General features: G+C 38.2%; 1 protein-coding gene across 1 annotated transcript in view; it reads right to left on the bottom strand.

Moving 5' to 3' along the window:
* The window catches only part of LOC146137372 (uncharacterized), a 42,598-nt gene that overhangs the window by 12,348 nt on the left and 11,258 nt on the right, over positions 1 to 18,992 (bottom strand). Inside the window, exons 11-27 of the mRNA XM_083393891.1 lie at positions 18,539 to 18,655; positions 17,625 to 17,735; positions 15,439 to 17,162; positions 14,720 to 14,768; positions 13,941 to 14,057; positions 12,423 to 12,542; positions 11,476 to 11,595; positions 10,662 to 10,787; positions 9,873 to 9,989; positions 8,520 to 8,642; positions 7,538 to 7,660; positions 6,315 to 6,475; positions 4,487 to 4,703; positions 3,714 to 3,868; positions 3,000 to 3,144; positions 1,529 to 1,652; positions 494 to 702 (exon numbers count right to left, since the gene is read on the bottom strand). Coding sequence (XP_083250017.1) covers positions 494 to 702; positions 1,529 to 1,652; positions 3,000 to 3,144; positions 3,714 to 3,868; positions 4,487 to 4,703; positions 6,315 to 6,475; positions 7,538 to 7,660; positions 8,520 to 8,642; positions 9,873 to 9,989; positions 10,662 to 10,787; positions 11,476 to 11,595; positions 12,423 to 12,542; positions 13,941 to 14,057; positions 14,720 to 14,768; positions 15,439 to 17,162; positions 17,625 to 17,735; positions 18,539 to 18,655 — 3,858 coding nt within the window. The remainder of the gene's footprint in view (positions 1 to 493; positions 703 to 1,528; positions 1,653 to 2,999; positions 3,145 to 3,713; positions 3,869 to 4,486; positions 4,704 to 6,314; positions 6,476 to 7,537; positions 7,661 to 8,519; positions 8,643 to 9,872; positions 9,990 to 10,661; positions 10,788 to 11,475; positions 11,596 to 12,422; positions 12,543 to 13,940; positions 14,058 to 14,719; positions 14,769 to 15,438; positions 17,163 to 17,624; positions 17,736 to 18,538; positions 18,656 to 18,992) is intronic.

Consider the following 18,992-nt stretch of genomic DNA (forward strand, 5'->3'; position numbering starts at 1 on the left):
ATGAAAATTGAATTAGTCTTTAAGTTTTTCAACATTAGTCTTTAGCGAATGTTTTTAAACATTAGTATTAGTCTATGTTTTAAACATTGTCTTTCACCAATCTTAGTCTTTGTTATGCTTTATTATTCGATAATAAAGCATGTTTTTTTGTCTCTGGTGACATCATAAAGCATCTATTATGCTGTACTATCTGCTATCAGCGACTCGTTCGCATTAGTTAGAAAGTTGTGACTGCACTAGTGTACTACAAGAAACTTGCCTTAACTGACCCTTGATTTTTATAGGGCCGAAATATTAATATAATCAAAGGGTCCACCGGGCAATTTTTTTAGAAAAGTTTGGGAATCGCTGGTCTAATTTATGACAAGCACTTGACTTGGACTTAAGCTATTTCGCAAAAGACTTGACTTGGACTTAAGTCATTTTAAAATAACTTGTTTACAACACTGCACGCGACAATTGCTGTTGTTGTAACACAACGGAACAAGCATACCGGAGTTGTTGTCGCTCTTCTTGTAGTGTTGGTAATAAACCTGGCCGATATTCCTGGTGTCCATGTTTATCCAGAAAAGCGCGACTACTGCCTCGTCGTTGCTAGTTGTGAATCCACTCATCGAGATTGGGGGAGTGCTGTGGGCGTTACTCACGTAAGCACTCGACTCTTTCTGGAAAGCGACCAATCCGTTCTCGGAGATATAGAATCTAAAGCGAAATATGTGTCAAGTTTTTCTAGTGTGTTTAGGAATGTTTTTAAACTTTTTCACCAATTTGACCAAGTGTTTGGCTAAGAAATGTTTTTTTACCAATTGGTTGGCTAAGAAATGTTTTTTTTTACCAATTGGTTGGCTAAGAAATGTTTTTTTACCAACTGATTGGCTAAGAAATGTTTTTTTACCAACTGATTGGCTAAGAAATGTTTTTTTACCAACTGATTAGCTACGAAATATTTTTCAACCAATTAATCACAAGTATTTTACACCAAATTAAAAGGTTGACCTAGGTATTTTGCAAAACAAATGTCTCGGTCTAATTGATCGGCATTGCACGCCAAGACATTGACGTTAGAATAAGTGACTCGAAACAACGATTTCGAAAAGTAAAAAACAATTTATTTAACCGGTCCTCTTAAGTGATTAAATGAATTACTTTTGAGTCAAGCAAACGAATTTAAAAACTTAAGTTCTCTTTTAGTCCGATCATGCACATATAAATTTATTTTGAAAGTTATGTAAACAAAAAAGATTTAAACTTAGTCCTATATCTAAAATTATATTAAAAAAAATAATAGCTGAGAATATAAAAATTATGTAGTCTACCCTTATTAGATTATTCACTATAGAAAGCTAGAAAATCCTGTAACTGCAAAGAGCTGCGTTGAACATCTTGCAGCTTTAAATATTAATTATCCTCGTTTTAAAGCACCATTGGTATATTATTACCAAGTTTCAATTTTCAGTTGTACCGCATCGAACATGAATACCATAATGAAAAAGACGAAAAAGAATCAGATTAAAAACAAGCGACTGACCGTTTGTATATCTGGGTGCCGATCACAAACCCAACATCACTGAACTCTATCATTGAGGTTTCGTCCAATAATGGAAGCAGCAAGTTGTCGCCGTGTTCGAGTCCGTAGTCTTTTATCACCGACTCTGAAAGCAAAAAAGGAAAAATTAAGCCAGTCTCGAAACGGGGTATTTATACCTTGTTTTCTCCTTATTTTCTGAAAATCACCTGGTATTTTTTTAATTTAATAGATTGTGTCAGCTTTTATCTTATAACTTCTTACCGCCAAAGTTTAGCAACTATTTTTTTTTTCTAAAATTAAAAGCGCTTTTATACAAAAATAAAAACAGCATAATGTTATATTTATAACATCAGAGGTAATTGTTTGTTGTCGTAATTGCTGGGATTGTTTTGTATTGTGAATAAACAGTGACAATTGGCTGTATAACAAATTTATCATTTTGGACAATTGGCTGTATTTTGGGGGTGCTTGCGTGTCATGTTTTATTAGGTCGCGCCTCACGTTGGACACCCCTGGATTAAACCGAAAAAACGCACGTTTTCAAACTGAACAATACAAATATCTGTTTAAGCTACGCCATTTAGTTAATTTGTTTTTATCACGTTAACAAGGATATTAAGTATTATGGCGCTGTTTTAAAATCTTCCTAGAGGCTTGGTATCGGATCGGCACCGATACCGCCCTAGTATCGCACGAGTAACTATATTTTAGTGCAGTGAAGCTTCACCGAAAATTTGAAGACCAGATCTTAACCTTGGACTCAATCACAACCGTTTCAAACTTTAGAAAAATGTTGGCTGAAAATGCGTAAGTTGGAATAAACTCTTTTCTTTATATACACTTAAACGTATGTACACACTGTACACACATATGGGTGTAAACAACTGAGATCTAGCCCTTCTCAAGCTGCTTTTTGACCAACGATTACGGTTTACATATCATTAGTACACTGAAAGCCATTGCAGTTTGAATAAATGATATGGTACTGTGGATCCCCTTCAATATGAAGTTGCTTGTACTAACAGATTGAGAAAGCATTGGCGTATTGTTGTTTCTCGACTCGTTCCCTTCTGAGCCTGCATATTGCTCAGTTGGCAGAGCGACGGTCCCGGCTTGACCGAAGGTCTTGAGTTCGAACCTCACTGCAGGCTAGTTGCTTTTCCTGTCTGCCCTGCTTGCATCATTGATCGACAGATTCGGTGAGTCTGCAATGGCTTTCAGTGTACTTTTCTTTATATATGATATATGTTAACATATTTTTTTTCTTTGTGCATTTTTGTATATCACATATCCTCCATCAAATACAAGCGTACGAATTTAAAGAACAAAATATTTGCTTAAATATTATGAACTATGATTTGTTTCATAAACTAGAGTAAGTGTAACCTACGTAAGACCAAAACTCGGCACTGGGCATCGGTTTCTGTTCGATATTATCGGGCAATCATATACAGAGCACGTTTCCACTCACCAATGCAAACAGATCCGTCATCGGGTCCATCCGCAGGCGCCACAAACCCGCCGTTGCAAGTGCACGAGTAGCTACCAGGCGAGTTGATGCAAGCGGCAAACTTGCTGCAGTTATTCGCGCCAGACTCGCACTCGACGATGTCAACCTGCGAGTAAAAGAGTTGCTGGTGAGTTAAACAAAATCAAATACAACTATGGCGGACCTGAAAGATACACACACGTATGTGTTTAACAACTGTGGCCTAGCCTCTCGGAAGCTGCTTGTCGACCAACGCTTACGACTTCTGTATCATTAGTACACCACAAGCCATCGCAGATTCACCGAATCTGTCAATCAATGATGCAAACAGGGCAGACTAGAAAAACAACTAGCCTTTGGTGAGGTTCGAACTCACGACCTCCGGTCATACTGGGACCGTCGCTCTACCAACTGAGCAAAACAAGCTCTGATGAAATGTAAGACTTATTCCGACAGTATAAATAAGCTTTTTAGGTGGGCGTTAAAGCAAAACCTCGGCCTGCGATGATCATGCCTTAGAGTTGTCCGGCTCCTTATGAAAAAAAGTGTTGACCCCGGACGTACTATATTTTTAAACTTTTGTTTGGTGTGCTGCCGAACAATTACAATGCATAAAGCGTTTCGCGGTACAAATAGGGTTGAAAAACGCTGCACTAAAAAACACCAAAACACAATACTTTTAAGAGGTGATCTTACCGAGCAGTCTTGTCCTGTCCATCCAGAGGCGCACACGCACTTGTACGAACCGACTGTGTCCACGCATGTGGCTCCATTGTAGCACAACTGGCTCCACGCGACAGCACCCGAAACAGCTATGAACACCTCATGTCTCGCCGAACATTCGTCCTCGTCTGAGAAATAGGATTTGAGTTGAAATTTCGAATAAAAATTCGGAGCAATATGGTTGGAGGTCGTTGTTAGACGTAGTAAGAATATCAAAGCCCATACAGAAGTAGGAATTTTGTGAACGTTTTGAATAAATCTCACACCAATGGCTGGAGGTTTTTTAGTTAGATATAAAATAAATGATAAGGCCCATGCAGAAGTAGGAAGCATTTTGAAACTTTTCCATATAGTTTTAAGATAATTGCGGGAGGTTGTAGTTAGACGTATTAAGAATACAAAGCTTATACAGATGTCATTGCAGTTTGTGAGGGTTTCGAATAATTTTTTAGATCTTAATTGGAGGTTATATTTGAATTGAATATCAAATCCCGGTAGGTAGCATTTTGTGAATGTTTCGAATATATATTCATTTAATTTCAACATAGTCAAACCTACGTTTAATGCTTTGTTTTACAATGCTAATTCACTGACTTTACCCCGAAACGAGCAAACATACCCCTATTTTTAAAGCCATTTTATCGCAAATTGAGGCAAATGTACATCGATTTCAGTTTCTCATCCCATTGAAACAGGGGGTACGACCAAACCTGCTTTATGGCCCACACAAAAAGTAATCCACTTACTTTGGCTGCAGTTCACTCCGATGTAGCCCTCGCTGCATTCGCAGGTGTAAGCGGATGGGGCAATTCCGGGGGTGCAGGTGCCGTTCTCGCAAGGTGGCGCCACGTCGCAGACGTGGGTGGCTTTGACGCAACAATGGTTGGGAGCGTGAGGCGCCGGGACGTAACCCACGTCACAGGAGCAAGCGTAGGGGAAGATTGTGGGGCCTTCGTTGCAATTCTGGGGGGAGAGATAGGTTCCATTTTAAAAACTCCGTCGTAAATTAGCTTAGCAGTCCCAGTGGCGGCTGTGATCCGTGTTTGACCTTGGCCGGCATGTTAAGGTCATTTACCAAAGCCACTTACTTCATGCCACGAGGTAGTAGCTTCGAACCAAGTAAATCACAAAATCAAAAAACAGAAAAAAACTCTTAAAAGCAGGGGTTCTCAATCGTTTTTATTTTACAAATAAAAAGATCTTAACTATTTCGCGGCACACTTTTAAAATAACTACAATTTAGTGACTTTACTATCGCCCAGACACGACCAAGCAAATGTAAATGTCTCAATATTATTAATTTTGATATTGCATACTTACTGACCAAGCGATGGACTCCGATAAGAAGTTTATAGAAAAACTAAATTGGAAAATTGTTCGGGGGACAAATGGTAAATTTTGGAACCTTGGTCCACGTAATTGGGTAAGGTCTTGGATACTGGCGTAATTAGGTAAATCAAACAGTATGACTATCAGTTAATATTAAATAGTAGCAAAACAAGTAAAGTATCTAATAAAATGTTAAATTAAAAAAATATCTTTGCGATCATGATTGTTTGCTTTTTTGCAAATGGAAAAGATCCTTTTGACCTTTTTCTTAAACGTCATACAATGGGGCTGGCAAGAAAGGAACGAGTTAGAAAATTAATTAAACAAAATTCTTTCACTTTAGATGTGGGCTGGTGACAGTGTGACTAACGGTTAATAACTAAATGCAAGAAACAATTAAAGTATAGGACAAAAATGTAGGAAAATGTGAAATTGAAAATAACAATTTTTGCGATCACGACTATAGGAGTCCTATTCTGCGTTGCATCTATAAAAATTTATAAATTCTCGACGAAAATATATTAAAAATTCAAACAGAATTCTATAACAAGTCAAAATAAAAATCACGGTTATTGATTGTTTTTAAGTTTCAAGATACACATTTAATGTTGTTCAGAATTCAAAAACTAAACCCCCTATTCTAAGTTACATTTTGAAATGATTTATTTTTATATTTGACACGTAAGAATACAACCGCTTTTGTTTTAGGCTCATTAAATCTCATTTTATAAAACACGTGACTTTCCTTATAACAAAAAACGTTTTTTTTTAATTAACAACGTACAATGTACATTATTGAAATAAATCGTTTATGTTACACCGCATATTTGTATATTTACGATCCCAAGACACAGAGTTCAAACCAGTCGTTAGTAGATATAAGATTGATGTCATAATTGTATAAGTAGATTAAATTAGTTGTTGATTGAGTGATCAAATTATTTGTCATCCTGCTTGGGCGGCTCGCATAGCATCGAGGGTTGAATGGAATTTAATTAAATCACCTTTGGTGACGTAACTGATACCTTTGTCGCGTTTTTACTTGTTTGAAAAATAGCAAGTTAAAAAATGGTGGCAAGTTAAAAGACGACAATATAAATTTTAGTCTGTGGTGTAGTTTAAAATATTTCTCAACTAATATGTAGAATAAATACTAGTAGTTTATCAGCGAAAATAGTTGTTTAAAGGCAGATATATTTCCGATGAAACGATCAAACAAAATAACTGAAGCAACAACGCATTTACCTGCTGGCAGTTGTGGCCTGAAGTACACTCGTTTATGTTGGTACAGACAGTTGCGCTGTCGTGACTATAGCCGTTCATGCATCTGCAACTCGGGTTGCCAGTCAAAGAATCGATGAAGCAAACACCATTACGGCAACGTTCGATTTCACAAGGGATTTGTGCTGCAAAGGCAAAGGGTGAGTTAGTCATTAAACGGTTAATGAAAGATACATACTCACATACGTGTACAACCACTGTGGCCTGGAGATCAGGTGGCAGTGTTTAACGACAGATTGTATTGAAATCTTAACAAGCTTTCGCACAACCGTGCTTCATCAGGGCTAAGTATAAAAGAAAGTAACCACTCGGATCTAGCTCTTAAGTCTCGTTTTAAGTTTTTTAATCTTGAGTCATTTTTGATCGATAATTACGACTTACGTATCATAATACCCCGGGTGGAGGGGGGGGGGGTGACTTCTGTATACTAACCAAAGATGCAAGCAAGGCAGGCTAGAAAAACTACGGGAAGGTTAGAACGTGGCCTTTTCGCAGGCTATTATTTCTCCAGCCTGGTCTTTCTTGCATCATTGATAGATTTATATGGTTAGTCTATTGTTGCTCCCGAAGTATTATATTAATCTTATATATAAAACGTTTTATATTATGGTTTCTTATTCATTTGAGATTCATTGGACTTGATAGTATATTTGGTAAAGCGGTAGTCGTGTTATCCCAAGGGCGTGAGTTCGAATCTAACTAAAACACCAGGTTTCATATTCCGGTGCCATCCCCGTGTCAATAGACGTATAAATTGATAATGGTTTAAAGGACACTTTCTTTAAGGGGTAAACTTCTAACATCATTAATATTTAATACATCCTACAAAGCAGAAAATTGTTACAAAAATAGTAAGATTTATTATTAGTCTTCGTTATTCACCAGGAAGTTTCACTTATTTTAAAAACATTATGTAATCTTTGCAATCGGTGTCGCAACATTATGTTGTTTTCTCACGAATTGGTTTGTCTATTTGTCACACCTTATATAACATATGTTGTTTGCATCAAAATAATTATACCATGGCTTTTTATTACAGTTTCTATTACAAAAATTGCTCGCTGAGTGATGTGAAGAGGGCGATATTCGCAGCGTGTCAAAGAACTAGGGTTTATACGCATCAACAAATTGAAGTAGCTTGGTGCAAAAAAATTGTTTCCCAACAGTTGATAAGATAAAAAACTTACGACTGCATGTCTTTCCATCGCCGTTAAGCTCGAACCATTCGTCGCAGTGGCACTCATAAGAGCTGTTGGTGTTCACGCAGTTGTGTGCACATCCATGGTCGGTGTTGGCGCAGTGATCCAGTACTGCACAATGAAACAACTCGGTTAACCAATCAAACTTGTACTTAAAGGAAAAGTTGATATAAGTTGGCAAAATTGGTAGAAGTTGGAATCTTAGCACAGTATTATGGGAAAGCTGATATCCAATAGCAGATACGTGCATAATGTACCCAAAGGTTCACTAATCAAACTTAAATTGACAAGGATGTTGATATAAGTTGGCAAAATTGGAACAAGTTAACTTTGTTGCACATTGATTCAGCACTGCACAATAAGACAACTCGGTTCACTAATCAAACTTGTATTTAAGAAAGTTGATATAAGTTGGCAAAATTGGTATAGGTTGGTATCGTAGCACAGTATTATGGGAAATGATATTCAAGTACAGATCCGTGAATAATGGACCCAAAGTTGATATTAGCTGGAAAAATTGACATAAGCTGGCATGCACAATAAAATATCTCGGTCGGGAAAGTTGATATCTAAACCACATTACAATTAAATGCCCCAAGTTGATATTAATTTGCGAGAATGAAATAAGTTGGCTTCGTGAGACAGTGATAGCACTTAACGATAAAGTAACTTGGGCGCTGGCAATGTTGTATACAACGTATAATAATAAGCATTGGGTGTTATTAAATATTCCGACGTAACCGGAAGTTTGGAAAACAAATATTAACGGCACAGTTCTAAGAACATATTTGTAAACCTAGATAGTATATTTACTAAGTTTGCCTACTTTAAAAACATATTCTCGTAGTTCAAATTACTGTTATATATTTTATCCCAACTCATTACTATTTTATTTTTTTTTAATCATCAAAACAAAAAAAGGACTACGTGTCCAGTATTTATAAAACTGTGTTTTGTACTCGAAACTCACCGCAACTGTCGCCGTTCTGATAATACCCGCAGTCGCACTCGCATGAGTAGGAACCGGGCAAGTTGATGCAAGTCGAGTTGGCCGGACAAACCACAGCATCGGGTCCTCTGCACTCATCAATATCTGGCGAGTAGAATTCCGTTAAGAGTTCCGTTACCGATTTATATTTTATGTTGTATCGTAGGGTGATGTAGACAAAAAAGGTTGAAATTTAACTGATGTAAATAAATTACTTAACATGATGTGTAAGTATGTTTTATTGTTAAGAACATAGGTTTAGGTTATGTATGGCAATGAGATCTGCCGTTTGCATTGTGCTAATGTACATGCTTTTACCATCCGGTGATCATTCGCATTAAATTGGCACATTTCCTTTGGGATGGTTATTAAAGTTTAAAATAGGAGAAAACGTTACAAAAAAAAAAACTTATATAACATTTGAAATAAACCTAGTTTTGATTTTTATCTCTTTGTTTCAGAAAATTATTCGAGTCCGCTGTGCTCATCGATATCTGGACGAGTAGTGTGAGTAATTTCACAGGCGAGTAATATTAGATCAAGTAAGAGCTACAACACAACTGCTGCAGATCGTTTCAAATCCTAACTTAACCAGCTACACAATGTGCTAAGCGGTGTTCGTTTTTTTGCGGATTTGTGAGTGAGTTCACGGGCGAGTAACACGGAAGGGTTTAGTGACGAGTAATATGAGTTAAATAAGAAAGGTAAGACAACCGTTGCTACAAATGCGAACATAGCACCAAAGGATCAACGAAGAACCACAAAATGGTCATCGAGTTAGTTGACCCTGAAGGTTTAAGAAATTCAGGTAAATATCAATAATATTAGACCATGTAACAGCTACAGCTACAACACAACTGTTGAAGTTCGGTTCAAACTTTACTTCAACCAGTTACTTGATGTGGTAAGCGGTGTTCATTTGTTGAGTATTTGTGAAGAATTTTGGGTATGGGTATTTTCGCTTTTTGCAAATTGATAACATCTTTAAAATGTAGCTTTTGTAAATTTCAACCTAGATCGAATGGCCTTGGCTGTTTAATTATTCAAGCATCGTGGCTACCTGTTGTGTGTACTGGGATTACTTAACCGGTTAACGACATACAGGGAGTCTTTTTAGCACTGTTTAATGACGATTTTTTTTTAAGTTTTTTATGCGTATATAATGATAAGCTTAATCAGGTAAAAGAACACTTTCTCAAATTTACCTTTTCTAATCAACCTACAAGAAATAAGACGCAAAACCAACATTTATATAAATCTCCAGTATCGTCAAATAGAACGAATATCGTTTCTCGTACACGATACGATATTATCGTACAAAAGGTGGCCATATACCTTGGCAACTTCCAGTTGTATTGCTGTACCCAGGCCCACATCGGCACCATCCCCTCAAATCGCCTTCTTCGCAAACTTCGTTTTCTCCACAGGTAAGAGACTCACAGTAGCGGATTTCTGCAAATGCAAAAGTCGTTTTAACGAACCACCAGATATATTGCTGTGTGTGCGACTATTATTATAGCGACTAGCCTACAGTCCGAGTTGTGACGCCATTTTAGTTGCAGTTTTTACGTCTTTTTAATTGTCGTTGTCATAATTTAACATAAAAAAAAATAAATTCAATAAAATGTTGTCCGGCGATCTTATTTTTATGCGTTAGTAATGAAATTTGAAAAATTTTCTGTTGGCCTAGAATCTAATCGACCGACCACACACTGATGTATTCAGCCCTTTGTATTTCGCTGGCGTGAATGCCCTCTAATGTTTTGCCAACTATATCCATGCAGAATACTCGTTAAAGAACAAGTTTTTTTTTGTTGAAAATATGCTCACTAACAATATTATGTAAAGGATACATTTAGGCGATATTTTATTCACAGAAGGACTTTATCCAATAAGTTAAGAGAGGCAAAGAATTAGGCTCACGTGAATTGATTTTCACAAAATTTAATTTCAGAAACTCTACTTTATATAAAAAAAACATGCCGATAATGCACAATGTTTTTTGGTATCGAATCATCACCGATACCACCCTAGTATCGGACGAGTACCGATACTAACACTCGGCATCGGGTATCGGCTCCGATCCAATATTATCGGACATCCATAATCGCGAGTCAGACTTACTGGCGCACTGTCGAGCACTGTTGTAGAAGTAGCCCCAGGTGCAGTTGCAGATGTAACCTCCGATCACGTTGAAGCAATCCTCGTTCTCACCTCCACACACAGACGAGTTGCGACACTCGTTAATATCTGCAAGTATGTTTGTTACACAATGCACGGATCTGTAATGTAGCTTGATGATAAATCTTAAAGCCAAAAAGGTCGAGTAAGGAGTTTGCGTTTTTGTTGTTTTTGTCGCATTTAGGCGCAAAATATGTTTGAATTTTGATTATTGTTTGTGATATTAAAATCATCTGAATGGAGCAAAGGAATAACCTTGGAGCAAACCTCTTGAAAAAATTGAAGGTAAATAAAATTCTAGCGGGGACATATAGTCGGAACTGCACTGAAACATTGAAAAAATGAGAAGTTTGATTGTTGAAAAGAAGTTTGTGCTTTTGTTGTTTTTGTCGCATTTAGGCGCAAAATATGTTTGTATTTTGATTATAGTTTGTGAAATTAAAAATATCTGAATGAGACAAAGTAAACCTCTTGGAGAAAATTGAAGTTAAATAAAAATCTAGCAGGGACATTGAGTCGAAACCGCACTCACAAATTAAACCAAAAAAATGAAAAAAAAAAGTTTGATGAAAAAAATTGAACAAAAATTGCATAAAAAGCAATGGTATGCTTTTCTTGCATTTTCACTTCGAACTCACTTTGTGACGTAACCATATACGCTTGGTTAGTCATGACGTCACACTAAAGAGCATAGTCACCGGGCAGATTTATATACAAACGTGCGGCTTAAAACCTGTCGTGGCTTTTCACAACTCACCAATGCACTTGTCACCATCCTTCTCATAGTTGACGTCACAATCGCACTCGAAGCTGCCATCCGTGTCGCGGCAAGTGGAGCGTAACGGGCAGGTCAAAGGTCGCAAGCACTCGTCGATGTCTAAGGGGACAACACGTGCCAATTACAAGAAGTCGGTATTTTATAATTGTATCCCATAACACAGCAAACTTGAATACGCTGTTGCTACCAGACAAACTTGAATAACTGGACTTACTTCAGCTTTTTAAAATTAGATTTACATTTGATTTTATAATTCTATCCCATAACAAAGTAAACTTGAATGTTGCAATTTTAAAATCAAGGGTATGAGAAAAAAAATTTAAAAAGGTGAATCATTTGATTCTCTCTTAAAAAGGTGAGTCCTTTAATTTGACAAGAAAGTTATTTAATTAAACTGGCTTATTGAGAATTACAAAACGATTATCCAAACGACCAAAACGAGAAGGGAAGGGCGAAAAAAAGTTTAAAAAACTAAGTAAGTTAAACTAGAATGTTGCAATTCTAAAATCAGGAGTAAAACGATATGCAAGGAATAAAAATACTTTAGTTCTCTTGATAAGACGTTTATTTGTTCAATTTTCAAACTAGGTATTGTTTAAATATCTCCTCTAAGACGCAAATAACAAAAAAATTTAATTTAAAGTCATTTCTATATTCTGAAGGAATCAACAAAATTTGAAAACGTGAAGAAATTTGAGGTAAAGCCCTAGACATGGTTTTAAATTGCCAATCAAGCTTTACCTTACTATAAGAGTGGCGAAATAAATAAAAATAAAAATTTTACTTTAAGCTGTTCATACACTCGTTTGCATTTATAACTATGTCTAGGGCCTTATATCAAATTTCCACAGTCTTGGAAATTTCGGTGATTTCTTCAGAATATATAAACGGTTTTCAATTACCATTGGATTTTTTCATAAACTTACTGGTGCAATTGTTGGTGCCGATCAGCTGATACCCAACGTTGCACACACAGGATGCTACACCATCAATTTCGTTACAAATTCCATTGACACCGCAATCCACAAGTTCGCACGCAGCACTTCCTGTGACATTTACACACACAGTTGCATTAATCGGTTGGCAGCCTGGTAAAGAAAGGCCGCGAACTTTGGGCATTTTTCTTTCAATATACCACCATCTCTGTTATTTTGTAACGCTGCAAATAAGACGCCCGATAATATCGGATCGGAGCCGATGCCAAGTGTTAGTATCGACACTCGTCCGATAGGGTAATATCGGTGTCGATCCGATATCAAATTATTCTAGCAATTTCAGCCAAGACTTGTGATTTTACTTTGAAAGATAAAGCCCTTAAATAAAAAACATGAGTTTAAAGTTTAAAAACAGTAGTTTAACAACTGGGGGTAACTGACATTCTTAACAATAGAGCAAAGTTTGGTCTTATAACCTGAAATAAATACTCATGAAACATTCAATTTTATTTATTTTTCTTTTCGGGATTAAATCGCGATACTTTCTTTTCAACATATCGGTTATCGGAAAATCGGAATAAAGTGTTAAGTATCAAACATGCCGATCTGACCAAAATCACTTTGGCATACAATGTCTTGTTTATTTTGGCCATTCAAATGGTATTTTACCTTTTGCGATTTTAAAGCTGGTGGCTCGTATTGTGACTAAAATAATGGTTTTGGTCAAAAGTTTACGATCTTTGATTGACCGCAGACATTATTGGGACTGCAATTTCATCCATATGATATTGAAGCAAAGTTATAAATCTCCATTTGATTAGACGCTTAGATCATAACTTGATCAGAAGGCTCCAGTAAGCGAGTAGCTGTATATTTTGCATGTTTTAGTGGCCACCAAAATATGGTTCTATCATTTGGGGATCCGGGCCGGATACAACTGTTAGAACGGCGGCCGTCAGTAAAGCGACCTCACGATAGCGATTCATTTAAAACAGCGGCTGTCAGTAGTTAGCAATAGGAAAAATATGTACCGTGATGCCGCTGTTTTAAATGCATAGCTATCGCGAGGTCGCTCTATTGACGGTCGCTAATAGTCGCTATTAGGAGCCCGAGCCATCATTGTATACTCGCGCCATATTATATTGGCTAAACCAGTGATTCTTAAACTTTTTAGTTTTTTTCACTCCTAGCATCTATCTCCAGATTTCAATCACCCTTGTCTCATGATATGATAAAACTATCTCGACTATATATAACAGCGCAAAATGATTTAGGTTGTTTCGATTTTTGTTAAGATCAACTCAAGCTAGTTTTACCATTGCAAATCTACAATTTCACGAGTCCAGAGATATAAAGCTACAAAAAGCTTTCTGACGGTTCACCCTTATTCACCCATTTTGGTTGGTTCACCCCTGCAAAAATTTTATTCACCCGGGGTTGAACCATTCACCTGTTTAAGAAACACTGGGCTAAACTACTGTAACGGTTATATTAATAGCTGCGGCTTACTTGTGCACAGTTCATCAACGTAGATGAATCCTTCTGGACAGATGCACGTTGCGTTTCCCTCGACCACAAGACATTCCTCGTTTAATCCACATTCCACTCCAATGCATGACACGTTGGCTGGAAGAATACAAGCCATAACTTTCGGCATTTACGGCTAAGGTTTTAAACTGTGCTATAGTTAGGCTTGTACACACTTGAAGCGGGTATTATCTTGTACGGGGTTACACATTGACCCCTTTTCCAACAATCACACCAATAACTTGAAGAAAATCAATACGTAGATGTTGAATCTCTTATACAGTTCATAACTGTATAATTCTATGAAACAGCTTGTTTAGCCTGGAATCTCTTTATATCAGTCAAGTTATCCTCATTTACAAGTTTAGACACTTTTTTCTAATAGTTTTGTTTTTCTGTTAAAGTTTTATGATTTCGAATTTTTTTTGTGTCTTTTCTTAACTTTACTCCAGTTTGAGATATTTTTTGTAATGCTAAAGGTTGCCGATAGGTAATGAAACATGTTTAAGAATCTAAATTTTGTTTAATTGGTAAGCTTCTCGATACAACCAGTTGTATACGATTAGACACTATTATATCAAATGACATTTCCTACATGTTTTAAGTTGATTGTGTTGTTCCAGTTCAATTTATAGTGACATTTCAGTAAAATACTCGATTTGTTATTTAGAAGGGTGCCGTAAGCCATAAAAGGGTGCGAACACTGCCCTAACTTATAGTCTTCCTTACTTATGGCTGTCAAAGAAAATATGCCAACTTACCAACGCATCCACAGGTTTCGTTGTCATACACAAATCCGTCGTCGCAAATCTGAAACAGCAACATAGATCACATAAATTTGATCTTATCGATGATTCGAAATCAGGAAATGGGAACACCACCACAGCTTAAGGCAGTTAGGCCAGCAAGTTAGATCGAAAACAAGTGTCAAATATCTGACAGCTCATTCCACGTTGGCAACCCACGCAATTAGATTATTACAGACAGCTAGTAAGTACATATCTTTGCACATTACGTTTGTTGGAAGTTTTTTGCAATTCTAACAGATTTGAAAACTCACATAAGACCTCTAAAGCAGAACAATATCTAAAAACAAAATGTTTTTATTAACACCATAGTGTTAGGTACAACGAAATAATAAAGCTAAATGAGCTTTAATATTCACCACCCTATAAGATCTAAACCAGTCGAAATAAGAGCTAACTTGTTAGAATATGATAAATTACCCCAGGACAAAGTTAATGGGACGATTGCCTTTTTAACATCGCTTATTTTAGCATAGATGTTTGGGCGCCGCTGTTTTGACACAAGACTAGTTTATGGTTTAGTTATTAGTAGTTGGTGGGATTATAATTTGGGTTAAGATGGGATACAACTGAGATTTGGGGTAAGGTATAGATGGTTTGATCTTATTCCAACGTAGACCTTATTCCAAAAACCAGCAAACAATTTAAAAAATAACATTTACCAAATAACTTACCATAAAGAATGGATATGGTGGCGGTGGTATCATTGCTGGTGGTGGGGTCAACATGGAATCTGGCATTGGGGGTGGGGGCGGTACCATTGGGGGAAGGGGGGTTAAGTCGGGGATTTCTTCTGGGGCGGGAGGTGGTGGAATCATTGGTGGGGGTGGGGGAGAGGGAATTGTGGAACCAATATCCGTAGGGGGTGGGGGTGGGGGCATTATTGGGGGTGGTGGGGGTCTTATATTGTCGTCCATGATGTCAGATGGGGGTGGGGGTGGGGGCATTATTGGGGGTGGTGGGGGTCTTATATTGTCGTCCATGATGTCAGATGGAGGTGGGGGTGGGGGCATTATTGGGGGTGGTTGGGGTCTAAAACTGTCGTCCAATATATCAGATGGGGGTGGGGGTGGGGGCATTATTGGGGGTGGTGGGGGTCTAACATTGTCGTCCATGATATCAGATGGAGGTGGGGGTGGGGGCATTATTGGGGGTGGTGGGGGTCTAACATTGTCATCCATTATATCAGCTGGGGGTGGGGGTGGGGGCATTATTGGGGGTGGTGGGGGTCTAACATTGTCGTCCATTATATCAGCTGGGGGTGGGGGTGGGGGCATTATTGGGGGTGGTGGGGGTCTAACATTGTCGTCCATTATATCAGCTGGGGGTGGGGGTGGGGGCATTATTGGGGGTGGTGGGGGTCTAACATTGTCGTCCATTATATCAGCTGGGGGTGGGGGTGGGGGCATTATTGGGGGTGGTGGGGGTCTAACATTGTCGTCCATTATATCAGCTGGGGGTGGGGGTGGGGGCATTATCGGGGGTGGTGGGGGTCTAGAGTTATCCAAGTCGAAGTCAGCTGGTGGGGGTGGGGGTGGGAAAATAGGGGGTGGTGGTGGGATTGACTTTATATCATCGAAGTCCGATGGTGGAGGGGGTGGGGGTACAATCGGTGGTGGTAGGGGAGTTCCCGACATATCCTCAAAGCTAGGTGGTGGAGGTGGTGGGACCACAAATGGCGGCGGTGGCGTGGATTCCAAATCAAGCAATCCTTGTGGAGGGGGTGGAGGGGGGACCAAAAATGGCGGCGGTGGATTGGATTCAAAATCCAAAATTTCTGGTGGTGGAGGTGGTGGTGGGACCATAAATGGCGGCGGTGTTCTGGCTGATTCAATGAAATCACTTGGTGGTGGAGGTGGAGGTGGGACCATAAATGGCGGCGGTGTTCTGGTGGATTCAAACAAATCACTTGGTGGTGGAGGTGGTGGTGGGACCATAAATGGCGGCGGTGTACTGGTGGATTCAAATAAATCACTTGGTGGTGGAGGTGGAGGTGGGACCATAAATGGCGGCGGTGTTCTGGTGGATTCAAACAAATCACTTGGTGGTGGAGGTGGAGGTGGGACCATAAATGGCGGCGGTGTTCTGGTGGATTCAAACAAATCACTTGGTGGTGGAGGTGGAGGTGGGACCATAAATGGCGGCGGTGTACTGGTGGATTCCAACAAATCACTTGGTGGTGGAGGTGGTGGTGGGATCATAAATGGCGGCGGAGCGCTAGTAACATCCAACATATCAAATGGTGGTGTTGGCGGTGGCGGGGCCATAAATGGCGGAGGGGCTGTTGTGACTAATCCTGGTGGTGGAATTGGTGGGGGTGAGATCATAGGGGGAGGGGGGGTGAAGTCACCAGGTATGGGTGGGGGTGCAATCATGGGTGGGGGTGGTGTGCAGGTTTCTGTAAAAATACGTTGCAATGATTAGAAGGTGGCTGACTTATCGGTTAAGTCACCTTTCTATAATACTAAAAAAAACTAACAAGAAACAAGTAAGCAAATGAATGTGTACCCAATTGAAAACAATTGAAAAACTTCCAACAGTTCTGTAAACAAATATTAAAGGCAAAATTTAATATTTTCTGATGCAAATAGACTTTACTTTACTTGCAGCGGGAAAATACTTTTTCGTATATGAGGGTAGGAAAAAAGATAACTTTTTCTATAATTTACGTAAAAACGCCTTTATTATTGCCCTACCAACCCAAAATCAAGTCAATTTTAACATTAAGTCCATAGTGATTTAAATTAGCTCATTGGCAAGTTATATCTTTATGGAACACAGTTACCCTATTGCCTAAACTTTGCCAAGTTAACCTGCTTTATATGTTCAACACAACTTTCTACTCGGCAGAGCTACTCACTGTTGCAGTAGTTCAACCCGTCTCCCGCGAAGCCCTTGTTGCACACACAACGGTTGGTTCCGTTCACCGATACACAGGTGGCGTTTTGGTGGCAGGTTGGGCAGCCAACAACTGAAAAGCAGTGAACATAGCATATTCACTAAGGGTGTGGTTGTTGTTAGTGCCCTGAGAACGCGCTTATTCAAGTAGCTCCATGTTAGACGCGGATCTAGGAATTTTGTTTTGGAGGGTCATGACAATTTTTTTTATAGATGACGCCAATAAGTTACGTAACTTTACGTCAAAAGATGACGTCACAAAGTTACATCTAAACGTGAGCCATTAAAAGAAAGGTTAAGAACACCACACAGTTCGTTTATTTGTTAAAGATTTATGTCGGAGAGGGTAACTTTAATACAAAGACAATCAAGAAACAAAATTTTATTAGCGGGAAGGGTGAAAAAAAAATTGATTTTACTTAGTTAAAATAGGCACTGATTACAATTTGGGGGGCGAAGCCACGTGTAAATTGGCCGAAGTCGAACTCGGAAGTCGGAATCAAGTTTATTGTTTTTCTGCAGGAGTCGGGTCAAAATATACATTCAATGTTCGGAAATAATATTTACAAAAGCATTTTTAAATAAAAGAAAACAAGTTGTGGTTGATATTAATAGACTTGATTGAAAAATATTAGATAATAATTCGTGTTATATTTATGGGAGTTTTATTTGTACCTTATTCATAATTAAAAACTTATTTTGTTTTTCTAAATAAAGGTTTTCAAAAAGCAAATGTAAGCAAAAGTAAGCAAAAGTAAGCAAAAAAAGGTTGGGCCAATAAATAGGTTTTAGTTGTACTCAAAGGTTTGTAAGTTAAATCAGTGTTTGCAAAATATCGTTGGTGTTTGTGGCGCGAGTTTTCCATGTCCAACTCACCAGTTGTGTTGCAGATGGTTCCTTCAAAGCCTGGAGCACACGAGCAGGTAAATCCAGTTGCTGTGTTTTCGCAAACTCCGCCGTTAAGACAAGGTCCGCTCACACAGCTGTCTGGCACTAGGAAGAAAAACAGGAGTTGGTTAAAAACAGCAAAAAGGTATGAGGCGTATTACAAACTCTTTTATTTTTTATTAGAATTTTAAAGCCACATCGAAAAAATGAATTTTAAAAGTTTGAAATACAGATCCAGTCCCTTAAAGAACATAAAATTTTACCAAGTGTATATCTACAAGGGGTTGACACTGATTTTTCCTGACAGAACTATTATAGGTTTTTAAAAAACTAAAATGAACCACTTGAATGTATTAACAAAATAATTTGAAAACAAAACGCTACAAATGCTATACAACCAAGACAAAATAATATGTATTAGAAAAATGTACTTGGAGTAACA

Source organism: Ascidiella aspersa, chromosome 7 (assembly GCF_963924565.1).
Source record: "Ascidiella aspersa chromosome 7, kaAscAspe10.2, whole genome shotgun sequence".
NCBI lineage: Eukaryota > Metazoa > Chordata > Ascidiacea > Phlebobranchia > Ascidiidae > Ascidiella > Ascidiella aspersa.